General features: G+C 36.8%; 4 protein-coding genes and 1 long non-coding RNA gene across 7 annotated transcripts in view; 2 read left to right on the forward strand and 3 right to left on the reverse strand.

Moving 5' to 3' along the window:
- The window catches only part of LOC128875997 (uncharacterized), a 5,729-nt gene extending 4,929 nt beyond the window's left edge, over positions 1-800 (forward strand). For both annotated transcript variants that reach the window (XR_008456930.1, XR_008456929.1), the window contains exon 3: positions 231-800. This is a non-coding gene — a long non-coding RNA (uncharacterized LOC128875997). The remainder of the gene's footprint in view (positions 1-230) is intronic.
- Positions 801-952: 152 nt separating this feature from the next.
- Positions 953-3,327, reverse strand: LOC128875996 (1,5-anhydro-D-fructose reductase-like). Its single transcript, XM_054122077.1, has 7 exons — positions 3,101-3,327; positions 2,452-2,619; positions 2,262-2,378; positions 1,975-2,169; positions 1,679-1,876; positions 1,364-1,512; positions 953-1,277 (listed from the first exon to the last, which is right to left on the reverse strand). Exons 1-7 carry the CDS (start codon positions 3,170-3,172, stop codon positions 1,241-1,243), a joined length of 936 nt encoding a protein of 311 aa, XP_053978052.1. The 5' UTR covers positions 3,173-3,327; the 3' UTR covers positions 953-1,240.
- Positions 3,328-3,549: 222 nt separating this feature from the next.
- LOC128875994 (aldo-keto reductase family 1 member B1-like) lies at positions 3,550-5,639 on the reverse strand. The gene is made up of 6 exons (XM_054122075.1): positions 5,467-5,639; positions 5,065-5,232; positions 4,878-4,994; positions 4,188-4,595; positions 3,832-3,980; positions 3,550-3,717 (listed from the first exon to the last, which is right to left on the reverse strand). The coding sequence occupies exons 1-6, from the start codon at positions 5,539-5,541 to the stop codon at positions 3,675-3,677; spliced, it is 960 nt and encodes a 319-aa protein (XP_053978050.1). The 5' UTR covers positions 5,542-5,639; the 3' UTR covers positions 3,550-3,674.
- A 905-nt stretch (positions 5,640-6,544) lies between these two features.
- On the reverse strand, positions 6,545-9,454 carry LOC128875991 (tRNA (guanine(26)-N(2))-dimethyltransferase). The gene has a single exon (XM_054122070.1). The coding sequence runs from the start codon at positions 8,333-8,335 to the stop codon at positions 6,779-6,781; it is 1,557 nt and encodes a 518-aa protein (XP_053978045.1). The 5' UTR covers positions 8,336-9,454; the 3' UTR covers positions 6,545-6,778.
- Positions 9,455-11,998: 2,544 nt separating this feature from the next.
- LOC128874603 (tubulin polymerization-promoting protein homolog) overlaps positions 11,999-13,547 on the forward strand; it is a 13,401-nt gene continuing 11,852 nt past the window's right edge. The window contains exon 1 of one of the 2 annotated variants that reach the window (XM_054119481.1): positions 11,999-12,159. The gene's annotated coding sequence lies outside the window, so the exon portion shown is untranslated. Of the gene's footprint in view, positions 12,160-12,190; positions 12,211-13,547 lie in introns of those variants that run through there. The other variant, XM_054119483.1, reaches the window with a different exon arrangement.

Below are 13,547 nucleotides of genomic sequence, written 5' to 3' on the forward strand. Positions count from 1 at the left end.
AGAACAAACTCGTAATTAATAGTAAACAAGACCTTAATATCTGTAAACGTCGCTACAAAAATACAATTACTATATTGGTGAGATTAAGACTTTGTGAGACTTTAGACTTTATGATTGGAAATTGGATGGAAATGATGTTTTAAATTTATTCCAATGTATGGTAATATGAAATCACATACCAAACGTATGCATACCATATTTCATAAAGTAATGGAATTATTAACTATCAGGCGATGCATGTCATTCTACAACGTGAGAAGTGTTGCACATTTGACGTAGCGAGGGACGATGTTGGATGGACGAGAGCAATAGAAAGTACCAGTACGAGGAACAGCGTTGTATTATGTGCGGCAAAAAAATTCCATCCATACGCGGGGAGCGGATACAGAGCAAGCAATTTCGCTTGTTGAGCGAATCATTCGAAAAAGGTCCCTCGCCCACATCTTTCCAATTCATTGCGCTCGAAGAAGACTGACCTGGAATTCTCGGTGACAACAAATCATGGTCAGTTTTCGTAGAACTGAATGAGTCTGTGTCCTACACAAATTGTTTTCGTAGAACCATAAAAAACAGATGAAACTTCCGTACTATATTCTGTATTTATAACAGAATAGTGTACAGCGTTTCAGTGACCACCAGTTTTGCTTCGCTTCGCTAATTATTGTATTTCCGTTACCGCGTTTCGATTAACCGCGGAACAAGATTTATCATCGTCGTCATAAAACATTCTTGGAACACAAGTTTCCGTACATAGCTTCGAGAACACCTTGTTGGAATATCGAATGCGCGTTTCCAATGGTACAACTACGACCACGTCGTTAAGGAGTAAAGAACAAAAGTGTTTTGTCTTGTAAAACGATACAGCGCTAAATGATACAATGCAACGTTTCTTAAGCAGCCCGTCTTGTTTTATATCTTTATTGGCGGTGACTTTACCGTCCTCTACAGTTACTCTTTATAAAATTTTCTTTATTCAGTATAAGTATATACAACATCGATTTACCTATTGCATTTAGGGTAATTTATACCGACTCGTTTTCTGCTTTGTATGCTATCATTCGTAACGGAGCACCAAAAATTTTCCATGGCGTTCAATAAACCTAATTGACTAGACGAGGGTCAAACGAGTGCCGAATTACGGCGTGGGATTATGTAAGTTCAAAGGGGGTATGCCTTGCTATTAATTTGTGTTGATTTGACGAGCCGTTTCCTGCCGTTTCACGCGTTTACTATGAAACGTTTACTTTTCGAACGGATAGTATTTGTGATTTTTGGCGCTGCAACAAAAAGGAGTATTATGCTATACATAGTATTACCTTCTGATTAAAAATGAATTTGTAGTTTAAATAATTTCGATACATACTCGCCAAACCGTGCAACTCGTTGGCCAGTTGCTATCGTCGACACAGCATTTACTTCCTCGGGGGTCAAGGAAAAATCAAATATATCCATGTTTTCTTTCAATCGACTGGGTGTTACGGTTTTCGGAATGATCGCGATGCCTTGTTGTAACTGAAACGTTTCAACGACAGAAAATTACATTCTGTATTTAACAATAGGTACAAGGTTCACCTGTGAAGAAGGTCTACGTCGATATCGAAGCATTTATTTAAACTAATTATTTATGTATCTACATTTTAATAGCGTTAATAACGAAATGCATGACATAAGTGCTCACCACGTAGCGTAGAGCGATTTGTGCCTCCGTTTTATTATACTTTTTCGAAAGTTCCACAATTTTCGGATGATCCAAATTATTCGATATTCCTGCCCTGTTACCTGGTTGTCCCAAGGGTGAATATCCAGTCACTGTGATGTTGTTTTTGGTACAAAATTCTATCAGCGGCTTTTGATTGAGATTTATGTTGACCTCGAACTATAAATATGTAAATTTTATCGTGTTTGAAATATTACTATAATATTTCAGTATTAAATATCGAAAACAAATATTTTGAACATGTTTCAATGAGTTACCTGATTGTTCACAGGCAAAACTTTGGCTGCGCCGAGTAAACGCGTGAGTTGTTCAACACTGAAATTGCTGACGCCGATGCTACGAGCCAACCCTAATCGTGAGCATTCTTCCATCCCCTTCCAAGTTTCGAGGTAATCGGTATCCGACATAAGAAGGGCACCGTTTGCATCTTTGGGTAACAAATCGTCGCCTTCCTTCATGAATAATTGACAAAGTGGTACGCAACATTTTACACGCGTGAATGTAAATGCATTCTAATCAGAGTGTGTTAATTACTGAGGCTTACCTGGAAGGCAAATGGCCAGTGAACCAAGTACAGGTCCACGTAACTTAGACCAAGATTTTCCAAAGACTTCTTACACGATGGCACTACGCTAGATTCTTTATGGAAACTGTTCCAAAGCTATAGAAAATTTTTTTTTTTTTAATAATCGGATGAATTACTTAAAATCAATGTCAGAGACGAATAATATTACCTTGGTTGTGATGAAGAGATCTTCTCTCTTCACGGTACCGTCCTTGATTTTTGCTTGAATCGCCGCGCCAATCTCTTGTTCATTTTGATAATAATACGCCGTATCAATGTGGCGGTATCCGATACTTATCGCCTCCATTACAGCTTTTTCCACCTCTCCAGCCCGTGACTGGCAAATAAAGTTATCTATTACACATTGTTACTTCATTGTTAAGGAGTCTTTTCCATTTAGAAACTTCAACAGATTGAATTAATTTTTTTTTTGTTTTCGTTTTCTGATAGAATACGACGTCCAGAATATATTTGTAAAATTTTAAATATATAGAAAGCATCGATATCTATACTATAATGCAACTTACATAAAATATGGATTCAGAAGAGCATGTGCCAAATTAAAAAATGTTTCGGTTTAAATTTTCTCTAAGAAATTCCGATTATTTTCTGAAGGTACTTTCAAACTCCCGCGTTCGAATATTTTTATGAATGATTACCGCGCCTGGTCATGTGACCATATCTGGCATAGCGACAGTGCGTAGTGTTGCAACTTCGAGATGAGCATGAACTCGACCATGACTATTTTCGTTAGAAGGGAATGCTAATTCTAATAATTAACAGTTGTTTTACAGATAGATACGTGAATGTTTTCTTACCTGATATGTACCAAGACCGAAGGCTGGCATCTTGTGACCATTGGAAAATGTAAGGTTGGGAATTTGCGCCATTATCGATTAACTATTGAACTTGCTAGAATGTGCGGATCGTCAAACGCACGTTATACTAGACACTGACTGCTCAAAGTCTATCGCGGCACATCGGTTTCGCGGTATCCAACGTAGATAAATATTATGTAACGTTCCTAACGGTAGGAACGGATTTGGCCATCCAAGATTAGAAATCTTTAACATTGCACAATGCTTTTGTAACCTCGGTATTGTCAATATTTTAATGCATAGTTATAAGTTTCGTTTGCTGTATAAGACTGAAATCGTCTACATTGATAAACATGAATGTATGAATGAGTAGCAATTGTACATTCTGCCTTGTGCATGTGAAGGTGGGACAGATGCCAATTTTGCGATCTTTTAATGAATACTTATACTAAACATCTTAAATAATTTATTAAGGAATGCAGTAGTTACAAATAAGTAAACAAATATATATGGAATTTTGCATTAAAATTAGCTCATCTTAAGAAATTATAGCCACTGTCATTCGAGGGCATCTTTAAAATTCAATATTGAATGGATAATGTTTGTTCTCCTTGAACCTAAACGTAAAAGCTTGTGTTAGAATGAAAAACAACAAATACATTCATATAAAAAGTACATGAATAATTAAGGCAAGCATCACAGAGGATTTGCTATTGTAATTTGTTACTTACTCCAAAGCGGGACACACGCGCAATCCGCAATCCAGTTTGTCTATAGACGCAATTTCTTCTGGAGTCAGCTTGAAGTCAAAAATATTGATATTTTCACTGATACGTTGCTTCGAACTAGATTTTGGGATAGGAATCGTGCCAATTTCAACCTACAATAAAAAGTAATTCAAGTGATTTTAAAATCGATTAAATATTTCGAACAATGAAAGAAAACGAATTTTTTATTAGATTTCTTAGAACAAAGGCGATCGTATTTTTTTTTCTCAACCTTCAACCTTACTTTTTCTATTTGATGGATAAAAACAAGCTGTTCGCAATTGTTTTGGAAAATCTAATAAAATGTTTTCCTGATTTACCAGATATCGTAGAACAATTTGGGCAGGTGATTTGCCGTATTTCTTAGACAGTGTGACGATTTCCGGTGCTTCCAATGTAACTTTCGGATCATTAGGTCTCACCCAAGGGCGTAAGGGCGAACCAAGTGGGCTGTATGCCGTGATAGCAATGCCACGTTTGGCGCAGAATTCTCGCAGTTTCTTCTGATTCAAGTTAGGATGGCATTCCACTTGGTTCATGACTGGCTTGATCTCGGCGATGGATAAGATACGGTCGATTTGCTGAGAATTGAAGTTGCTGAGACCGATGCTTTTCGTTAGACCTAATTTCACGCATTCCTCCATACCGCGCCACGTGTCTACGTAGTCGTCCTGTCCGTGTAGGGGATTTCCCTTTTCGTCTACCGGCCAAAGACCTTTCGCATTTTCCTAAAACACGCGTAAGTGAAAATCACTTTTTCGATTAATTGTTACGCATCAGAAATGGATAAAATTTTAAACGAATAGAAGCACAGCATAGCGATCATTCCGTAATGAAGCATAATTTCATTCTACAATTTAAAATTAAATTTTTATTTAACGTGTAACTTGAAATTGTTAAACGTATGAAACTAACATATGGAATTGTTATGTAGATACGAATTTTGCCCACTTCCGTGCAAATATGCACATATCATAGTCGTTTTCATACATATGTTTCTGTTATCTTACATCATAGGACACAGGCCAGTGAATCAAATAAAGGTCCACGTAATCGAATCCAAATTTTTGAACAGACTGTTTACACATAGGGACCACCATGTGCTTCTTGTGGTGCGTATTCCACAGCTGTAAAAGAAAGAAATCGTTAGTATACGGATGACCGTAAATACGATTTATTCTTTGTGCATGTAAGCACCTTTGTTGTAATGAATAGGTCTTCCCTTTTAACAACGCCCTCGTTAATTTTCTCGCGCAAAGCTTTGCCGATTGCTTTTTCGTTTCCGTATATATGAGCGCAATCGAAATGTCGGTATCCGGCATCTACGGCGTCTCGTACAGCTTGCTCTACGCCGCTCGGATCGTCCTACAACAGTTTGTAACGAAGTGGTCGTTGTAAATGATAAAATGGTTTCTACATTTCTAAACTTCATAAATCCAAAATTCGTTATCAGTGATATACGATACATTTGTATTTGCAAATTTAATTTAGTAATCGAGTAGATGTTTATGGAGTTTAGTGCTTTTCAAAGTATCGATAAGATATTAGCTATTGTTTTAGATATTAGCAATAATAATGGAAACATTATCGTATACTTACACCACCTTGCCAAGTACCGAGTCCTAATATAGGTATTTTTTGTCCGTTACTTAAAGTCATTGTCGGCGCAGCCATCGTTATAATTTGTACGCTATTGCGCGTTTTGTGGTCAATAGCTTAGCGGTTTCTAAACACATATACACGACTCTGAACGACGAGAGGTATATAAAGTTGCGAGACAAGCGAGAACTATTCTCCCACTTGTGCCCAGGGGGAGGAGGGGATAATAGCGGCAAGGGGGGAAGTATATTGATATCGATTATTTCCGCGAGCTCGGCTCAGAAATATTCGACTTTACGTGCATGTTACCTTTGATTCGGTGACGCTTCACCAATGAACGTGGAATTTTTAAGACGTTTAACGTGTTGGACTCTTACACAGGGTGTCCAAAAAATGTTGTAACACCTTGAAAGGGGTGGTTCAGGAAGTGATTTCAAACAACTTTTTCCTTAGCGAAAATGTTATCCGAGGCTTCGTTAAGGAGATATTAAGCGAAAACCCTGACCAATCAGAGCGCGAGTATACCGTTGGAGCGGCCGCAGTAGCGTATGAGCGCAGCCGCCTAAGGCGTAGCCTACGCTCCCACGGTATACGCGCGCTCTGATTGGTCAGCGTTTTTCGTTAATATCTCCTCAACGAAGCTTCGGACAACATTTTTGCTAAGGAAAAAGTTGTTTCAAATCACCTTCCGAACCACCCATTTCAAAGACCTCCATCATTTTTAGAACACCCTGTATTTTATGATTAGCCTACAAAAGTACATAGAAACTGAATCCAACCGACGCCTACCGAAGATTGCCGATGTCAAACTTCCGTAGATATAATTCCCCTCGTCAACATTCAATGAAAATTTTTCATTACACAGTTTGATTACGTAACTACTCGTCTAAAAACACGTAATTTCTGACGTATATGGTATTTGAGTTATAGTCGAGATATTATTGAGCTCGCACTTTTATCGTGACTGAGACCGTATCAGTTTTTCTTTTTAGTTTAAAAAAAAAATCTCGCCGTCACGTTCAAATTGCGATAAATATATAGGTACATTCGATCTGAGTCGATTTAAAAAGAAGTAAAATACAGTTTCAAATTATGAATATATATTCATATTTACAATTATATAAACATTACAGAAAATGTGTGTGTGTATGTATGTTACATGTACAAATTGGAGTTCAACAATTGGCAAATGAAGAAGATTCAATGCATCTGCATTTCTTACGAATATTGTCGTTAATTATATGTGTACAAACGCTTCACCTTTGTTCAATTCATCCTTCACTTGTTAAACATAAAAATTTCTATTTTTTACTCACGGAGACTCAGAATTTAAAACATGCTTTATATCTTCATTACTTTCTTTCAGTTGATGTTTTTCTCTTTTGAAATTCTTATTCTGATTTTTTATTTTCTTCGAATCTTTCACACTGGTTTCTAAATCGATTATTGTTTTTGCACGTGTACCAGGTCCCCAGTTGATGGTTGGATTGTGTTGAAACCGAGTCAAGTGTTTCTGCCTGGAAGCAGGATTAGCTAGAGGATGTATATCAAACGAAATTTTTGTACTTATTGGTGTATTTAATATATTTGCTGCAGGACTGTTGTTTTGCAACTTGTCCCGTTTTACGGGATGATCTTTTTCCCATGTGCGTACAATGTCCCAAATAACTTCATTTGGCGCGTCTGTTTTTATAGATATTTTATTTGCATGTGAATAGGATACACTGTATCCTGCATTCAACAATGCAGACCTAAACATTAACATCGACGGCGTGTGACACCTGACTGTAGACATTAAACGATCCAGAGTATAGTACAGTGGTACATCTAACTCCTCGTGAATAACGTTTAGGACTCCCTCTATCCTCTTCAAGGTTCCCAACCTCATGTTATGTAAATTACATAAAAGTTCAGAGACAAATTGTTGATCATGCAAGGTTCCCAACCATATAGGTCCTCCGGCATGTTGTTTGTGTTGACAGATATTACATAGTTGGTCCACGCACGGCGATTGCGATACTTTGTAAGGTCCAGAAGACTTTTTGTAACAGAACGGTTGATTATTAATACTTTCACAACCTGTACACTGATATATCATTCCTACTTTGGCAGCATTGTCCTTGCATTTAATTTGGCTGGAGAATATTTTAACAAATACCCTGATATAAAAATCTGCGCTTATAGAAAGTATAGGTACTATGTATCTTCCATAACGAGCCGCATGGGAAGCAATATTCTGTAACAAAATCCTTAATGCTATTTCATGACAAGCTTTAGATTTCAAGGAAACAGCTCCATATTTTAGGTAACAAGTTTCAGGAGAATTCCCAGCCAATACAGCCATGTCTGTTGCTGTAACCATAAGTAGTCCACCATCCGACACACATTGGACAGCTCCATCCAAGAATATCGTTGGACAACCATACGGATCCAAATCTATGACATCGAAACATTCTTTTCTGCTTTGATACATCAGCAGTGTCGCATCCTCGTGACTTGGTGTTACAAGATTTTCTACTTCATTATATTGTACATTCTTTTTAATGCTCTCCACTGCCTTCGCAGAGATATCGTTGGCCACAATTTGCTTTATGCCTTGTACTTCTTTGGCATAGCGTATACTACGTAAACCAGTTGCTGACAAAGCCTCTAGAACAGTTATGTTACCTCGCTGTATACCTTTCTTTGAAACTTCTGTGCTTCTGGCTTTCGCGTAAACCGTTAACACCGCAGTACTGAGGTCTCTGTTAAATTCTTGAACTGGATTGTAGAACACATTTGTGTTGGTTACCACAATTTCGGTTTCACCTTCCTTTATACTCGTTGCGTTTTCCAATTTTGGTCTTTTTGCGCATTGCTCGTCATCCATATTAAACAAAATTACAATCGAATGGAAGATATGTTTAAAAATGTTGTTTATACATGAACATTCTTGGTTAAGGATATTACGTGTCACGATATGTGTCCCTTGCAGGAATATTTAAACGCATCTCATTCACCCATATTGTTTTATGACAGATTTATAACTAACAAATCTTTAGTAATAATCGTATATTCTCTGTATAAGCGTGTACAAGTAATAAATGTTTACAAATGTTAATCGTACAAAATAACGAACGTGGTACGTCGGTAAACGAAGAGCGCCGCATCAGCAGATGTGTTGGATTTTAAAGTGACAAGTAAACTTTAAATTATAATATTTTGATGACGCAGTTGAATGTATGCATTATGCATCTTAAATATTGAAACAATTTGCTATGAATTATACATTTGTTAATAACTTGATACTTGTATACGGCAGTTTTGCATTAAACCAATAGATGGTAACACTAGTTGGCATTTGCAGGTGTCTAATACATAGCTTATTTGATAAATAAATAATTTATTTAAGGTATGTATATGAGGGCATAAAACAAAGTAATATAAGTAAGAATACATTTAAAATATATTTATTGTATCGACATCGTTGTTCACAGGTGTAGGATGAAAAAAGTATGTGACTGCGATAGGGCTGTAATAAGAATGACTTATGTAATTTATCCAAATAGTATTTATGTATGTAAGTAGTGGTGAATTATTAGACGATTCTATGTACGATGTATTAATAAGAGATAGAAACTGCTCCCCAAAAAGTAGGACTTAAAATTTCCAATGTTGCTCACACAGTTTTTATCTTCTCAGTAAACAAATGATAATCTATAAGCCAAAGGTTGAGAGTCAACATCAGAAGATATTATGTTCAAAATCTCGAAAAATTGTAAATATATTTGGAAACAAGAATCAACAAGTGTTTGTCGATTAATTACACCCATATTTCCTGTTGCGTCGCAGTGGTCGCATGATTGAGCAACAAGCGATACTTGTATGCATCATGCAACAAGCGATACTTGTATGCATCATGCAACAAGCCTTTTGGTATAAAACGCGAGTTGATTGATAATGTAGCTCTTTGCAAATTTCACGTAGCAAGAAGCTTATTACAATATGTAACTCTGGTAATAAGATTATATGTAATATTAAGTAAGGAAAAGTATCTTATTAAACTTAGACAAGTTACTATTTACGTATGAAAACTACAGTTGCATGATAAAAATATGTAAAGTAACTTAAGTGAAATATTAATTAAACATTTGTGTATTAACGCCTGCTCGTATTATTTTAAATTACTAGATTTTATAATATAAAAAAATCTAAACAAATGTTCAAATATTGTTCGTGCAACTTAATAGCCATCTCGCGGTGAATAGGTGGAACTAAAATTCCGACCTTCGTACAGCGTACCACTAGGAAAACATCCAAGCTTGTCCTGGATTAGTTCTTTTTTTACTGCTAGATGGCGCAATTTACAGGTTGCTTATGGTAATATATCGGCATGTCGGTAAAAAACCATATAAATGGCGCCATCTAGCAGTAACAAGAGGAATTATTTGAGGACAAGCTTGGGCGTTTCCCGGTGGTGCGCTGTACGGAGGTCGGAATTTTAGTTCCACCTATTCGCCGCTAGATGGCTATTGGGTTATTCTTAGGAAAGCGCGCGAAAAAACTTTAATTTGAATAATTTTAGCGATAATTAATACTTTCAGTGCTATGCATATTCGTAAAAATACTTATGAAACCAGAATTTTATTCTGATACAATTAGAAACTATATAATCTATATCAAACAATACAATTTGTGTTCATATTTAGTTTTACGACCCGATAAAAATTCACGAATCCTATCCAGACTTGTTCTCTTGAACACCTGATCTTTAGAATTAATTTTTTAATTCCTTAATGAAAATCTCTGTCGCCTTTATATGGGTGACATGGCAATTAGCGTGTTAAGAACAATTGCTTCTGACATTTATAATTTATTAAATGACTATGGTTACGATCAAGAGTGTAATATTTATTTTAAGATCTCGCTATCGCCTGAGGCGAGATTTTAATCGTGGAGCATTTAATTAGAGGAAAAAAATCAACTTAATTGGACGCGCAACTTTTTTTATCACAACGTCTCGAGCACTGTCATTGTTTATAAATGTGATCACTCCCAGACTAAGACAGTGTTTCTCGATTGTGGTCCATGAATTTTGGAAGTAGTATTTAAATATTTGGTAGCAATTTTGGTTCCTAAATAGAGGACCTTTCTCAGTATTGAGTTTAAGGAGGGAGTCTGGTCCAGCTAATGTATTTTTTTAATGCATATATTATTTTCAGATATAATTAATTTTTGTTATTGAAACTTTTTTTACATATAAAGGGACGTTCAAAGAAGAAAATTTGACAGTGCAGATTTAATTTGAATGTATACATATATGGGGCGCATAGCTCATCGAATTTTTATCCGATTCACTTGATTCAACGCTTAAATTGAAGGTAATTAAGTTTATGTGCTAATGAACCTCGACTCTTAATGAATTATTATTATAGCATAAAGTTATTGCAAAATAACGGCCGACATGTATCGTTCGTTTTCATGTTTTTTGCCGTAATTTTTGCAATTAACAATTTTTTTGCAGATTGAGTTTCATTACGCATTTTACGTACCTACTAAGGAAAAAAATTTTCCGAATTTATTTATCAGATGTTTTCCCAGGGCTCCACGTATCCCACTGTTTTTACCGAATCCTTTCCTTGCGACCACTATATCTATATATGTATACATTCAAATTAAATCTACACTGTCAAATTTTCTTCTTTGAACATCCTTTTATATGTAAAAAAAGTTACAATAACAAAAATTAATTATATCTGGAAATTATATGCATTAGAAAAATACATCAGCTGGACCAGACTCTCCTCTTTAAGGAGATGAAGTTAGTTAAATGAAATGAAATATCTGTTAAATGTGAACACACTTTATCGAGGGATTTCATTGGAAGGTATACTTACAAAGGAAACGATACAGACATACAAGTTAACGATCCATTATTACGAGATCAAATATTGATATTCGAGTTTCACTTTCAAGTTCAATGTAATCCAAGTAGCTAGCGAAGGTAACCACTTGATTCGTACGACGCACTGTCGAGTCATACTACTTGAACGTAGAAGCGTCGACTTAGACCCATCCCAAACTCCCGAGAACGAGGTCAAGGATGTTTTAGGAAGTCGATTCCGCGTGTGCTTTTACGCGAAAGCGTATCCTGCAGCTTTTTTAAAAATAAAACGCCTCTGACCCCCTTTTCACCCAATCTTTACTAAACGTGCATGTTCTAATGTACCACTTTAAACGCAACGCACTGTACATTCGCAGGAAAAGCTTCCACGCTAAAAATTGAAGACCTGATATCAGTAATCAAGTCGCAGATAAAACTGCGATTTCAGCTTGCGTGTCGAGCGAGCATCGGGGACTCTGGGAATTTCGAAGATAAGTTCTTGGTAAAATGAAAAGAAAAAAGAAATGAAATCTACGGAACGGAGGATTGAAAACGAACGAGAAAAATAATGATTTTCCGCGCGTGGGAGAAGAAAGTAGGTGATAGCTAGAACATAGCTGAAGGTGTTGTTAGCGAAGGTGGGGGACGACAGTAGGTAGGTGGTGGTGGTTCAGTTTCGTTCTCAGTCTCATCCAGGCTGGGACCGCGGTGATGAGCACGTTCGAAACACGTTAAACGTTGCGTCCCGTGCAACGAGTTGCGCGAATCGATACGGTGCGAGTGGGAAACCAACCAGGACAACGGATACAGTGCGACAAATCAGTTCAAAGGTGACTTTTTAGATAAACTTTCATTTGGCAACGGGAGAACCTCGAACGAGGGTATAGTAAATTTGTGGTTTTAGCTGATGAGCTCGATATTCATTATAATGATCACTAAGACTGCAGATCTTTATGCAAAATAAAATCTTGGCGAACGTGCCTACAAAAATTGAACCTAAATAGGAATTTATTTTATTCTGCAAATATTATAACATGAACTTTACTTTCAATCTTTTTTATATTCTTGCAGATTGTTTGCATTTTGTAGGTTCTTGCACATTCAAATTTCCCATAATTGCATAAAGATCCGCAGTCTAATGATCACTGTTTAGGGATTTTGAGATCAGTACTTGTTATTATTTAGCTTCGAATTAATTAAGCTCCGAATTAATTGTGCTTCGAATCAGTTGAGCTTCGACTTATTGTTAGTCAGGCTTGGAATTGGTTAAGTTTCGTGTTAGTTGAGTTACGAATTAGTTAAGCTTCGAATGATTTATGCTCCGAATTAATTATGCTTCGAATCAGTTAAGCTTCGACTTATTGTTAGTTAAGCTTGGAATTAGTTAAGTTTCGAGTTGGTTGAGTTACGAATTAGTTAAGCTTCGAATTAATCAAGCTATGAATTAAGTCTCGACTATAGACATTTTAAAAATCTACATATAAGACAATTTAAAAATTTACATATAAGACAAGGCCACGGAGATTCGAACCCATGATCTAAGTATTCATAGTCGACCCCTTTCCCTACGCGAACAATCTCGCACTCTACGCTTCGTGTTCTTGTTTGACTCCTTGCTCTTGAGTTAAGTCTGCATTAGATCTCCTTGTTTTTGGGTAAGGGGGTCGCGATACTACGATACTTTGCAAATTATTTAATCACTCGCTCCTCACACCTCGTCACTATGACTTCGTTTCTTCGACGAACTGTTCCACGTCGACGATCTGTATTATTAATAATCAGGCGATTTTCATTGACCAGCACAGGCCTGTTTATTGGACGTGACGAAACTCAGCTATTTCGAACTACATCGTAACACCGTTGACGTAATGCCCGAATAAAACTAGACAGAAACCGAGATAACGACTGTCGCGGTTTATTAGCTACTCTGGAGAGGCTGGTTCGCGAATAGAATCTTCCTCGAACGGGCATTCACTGGTTGGAGATAAAGCGAAACGGCGCTTTTTCTACGGACGGTTCGCGTGCGCCGTTTGTTATCAAATATAACGATACAGTCGCACGCGAAAACGCCTCCCTGAGAATCTTGTTCAAGGCGCAGCAGGTCGGTGTTATCGCGTTTGCTGGTCGCGTTCGTAATACATACGTGTGTTTGGTTAAATATTAAAAAAAATCACTGATGAAATGACGCCACGACGCAATTAGTTAGTGGATCGATGAC

Source organism: Hylaeus volcanicus, chromosome 4 (assembly GCF_026283585.1).
Source record: "Hylaeus volcanicus isolate JK05 chromosome 4, UHH_iyHylVolc1.0_haploid, whole genome shotgun sequence".
Lineage (NCBI taxonomy): Eukaryota > Metazoa > Arthropoda > Insecta > Hymenoptera > Colletidae > Hylaeus > Hylaeus volcanicus.

Bases quoted from the DNA above. Each gene is read 5' to 3' on its own strand.
- LOC128875996 (XM_054122077.1), bottom strand. From the start codon at position 3,172: ATGGCGCAAATTCCCAACCTTACATTTTCCAATGGTCACAAGATGCCA. The intron at 2,170-2,261 runs GTAAGCCTCAGT...TTATTCATGAAG, and splicing joins ACTGGCCATTTGCCTTCCAG to GAAGGCGACGATTTGTTACC. The intron at 1,278-1,363 runs GTATGTATCGAA...TTTTTGTTGCAG, and splicing joins CGAGTTGCACGGTTTGGCGA to CGCCAAAAATCACAAATACT.
- LOC128875991 (XM_054122070.1), bottom strand. From the start codon at position 8,335: ATGGATGACGAGCAATGCGCAAAAAGACCAAAATTGGAAAACGCAACG.
- LOC128875994 (XM_054122075.1), bottom strand. From the start codon at position 5,541: ATGGCTGCGCCGACAATGACTTTAAGTAACGGACAAAAAATACCTATA. The intron at 4,995-5,064 runs GTGCTTACATGC...TTTCTTTTACAG, and splicing joins ACCTATTCATTACAACAAAG to CTGTGGAATACGCACCACAA. The intron at 3,718-3,831 runs GTAAGTAACAAA...TTTTACGTTTAG, and splicing joins CGCGTGTGTCCCGCTTTGGA to GTTCAAGGAGAACAAACATT.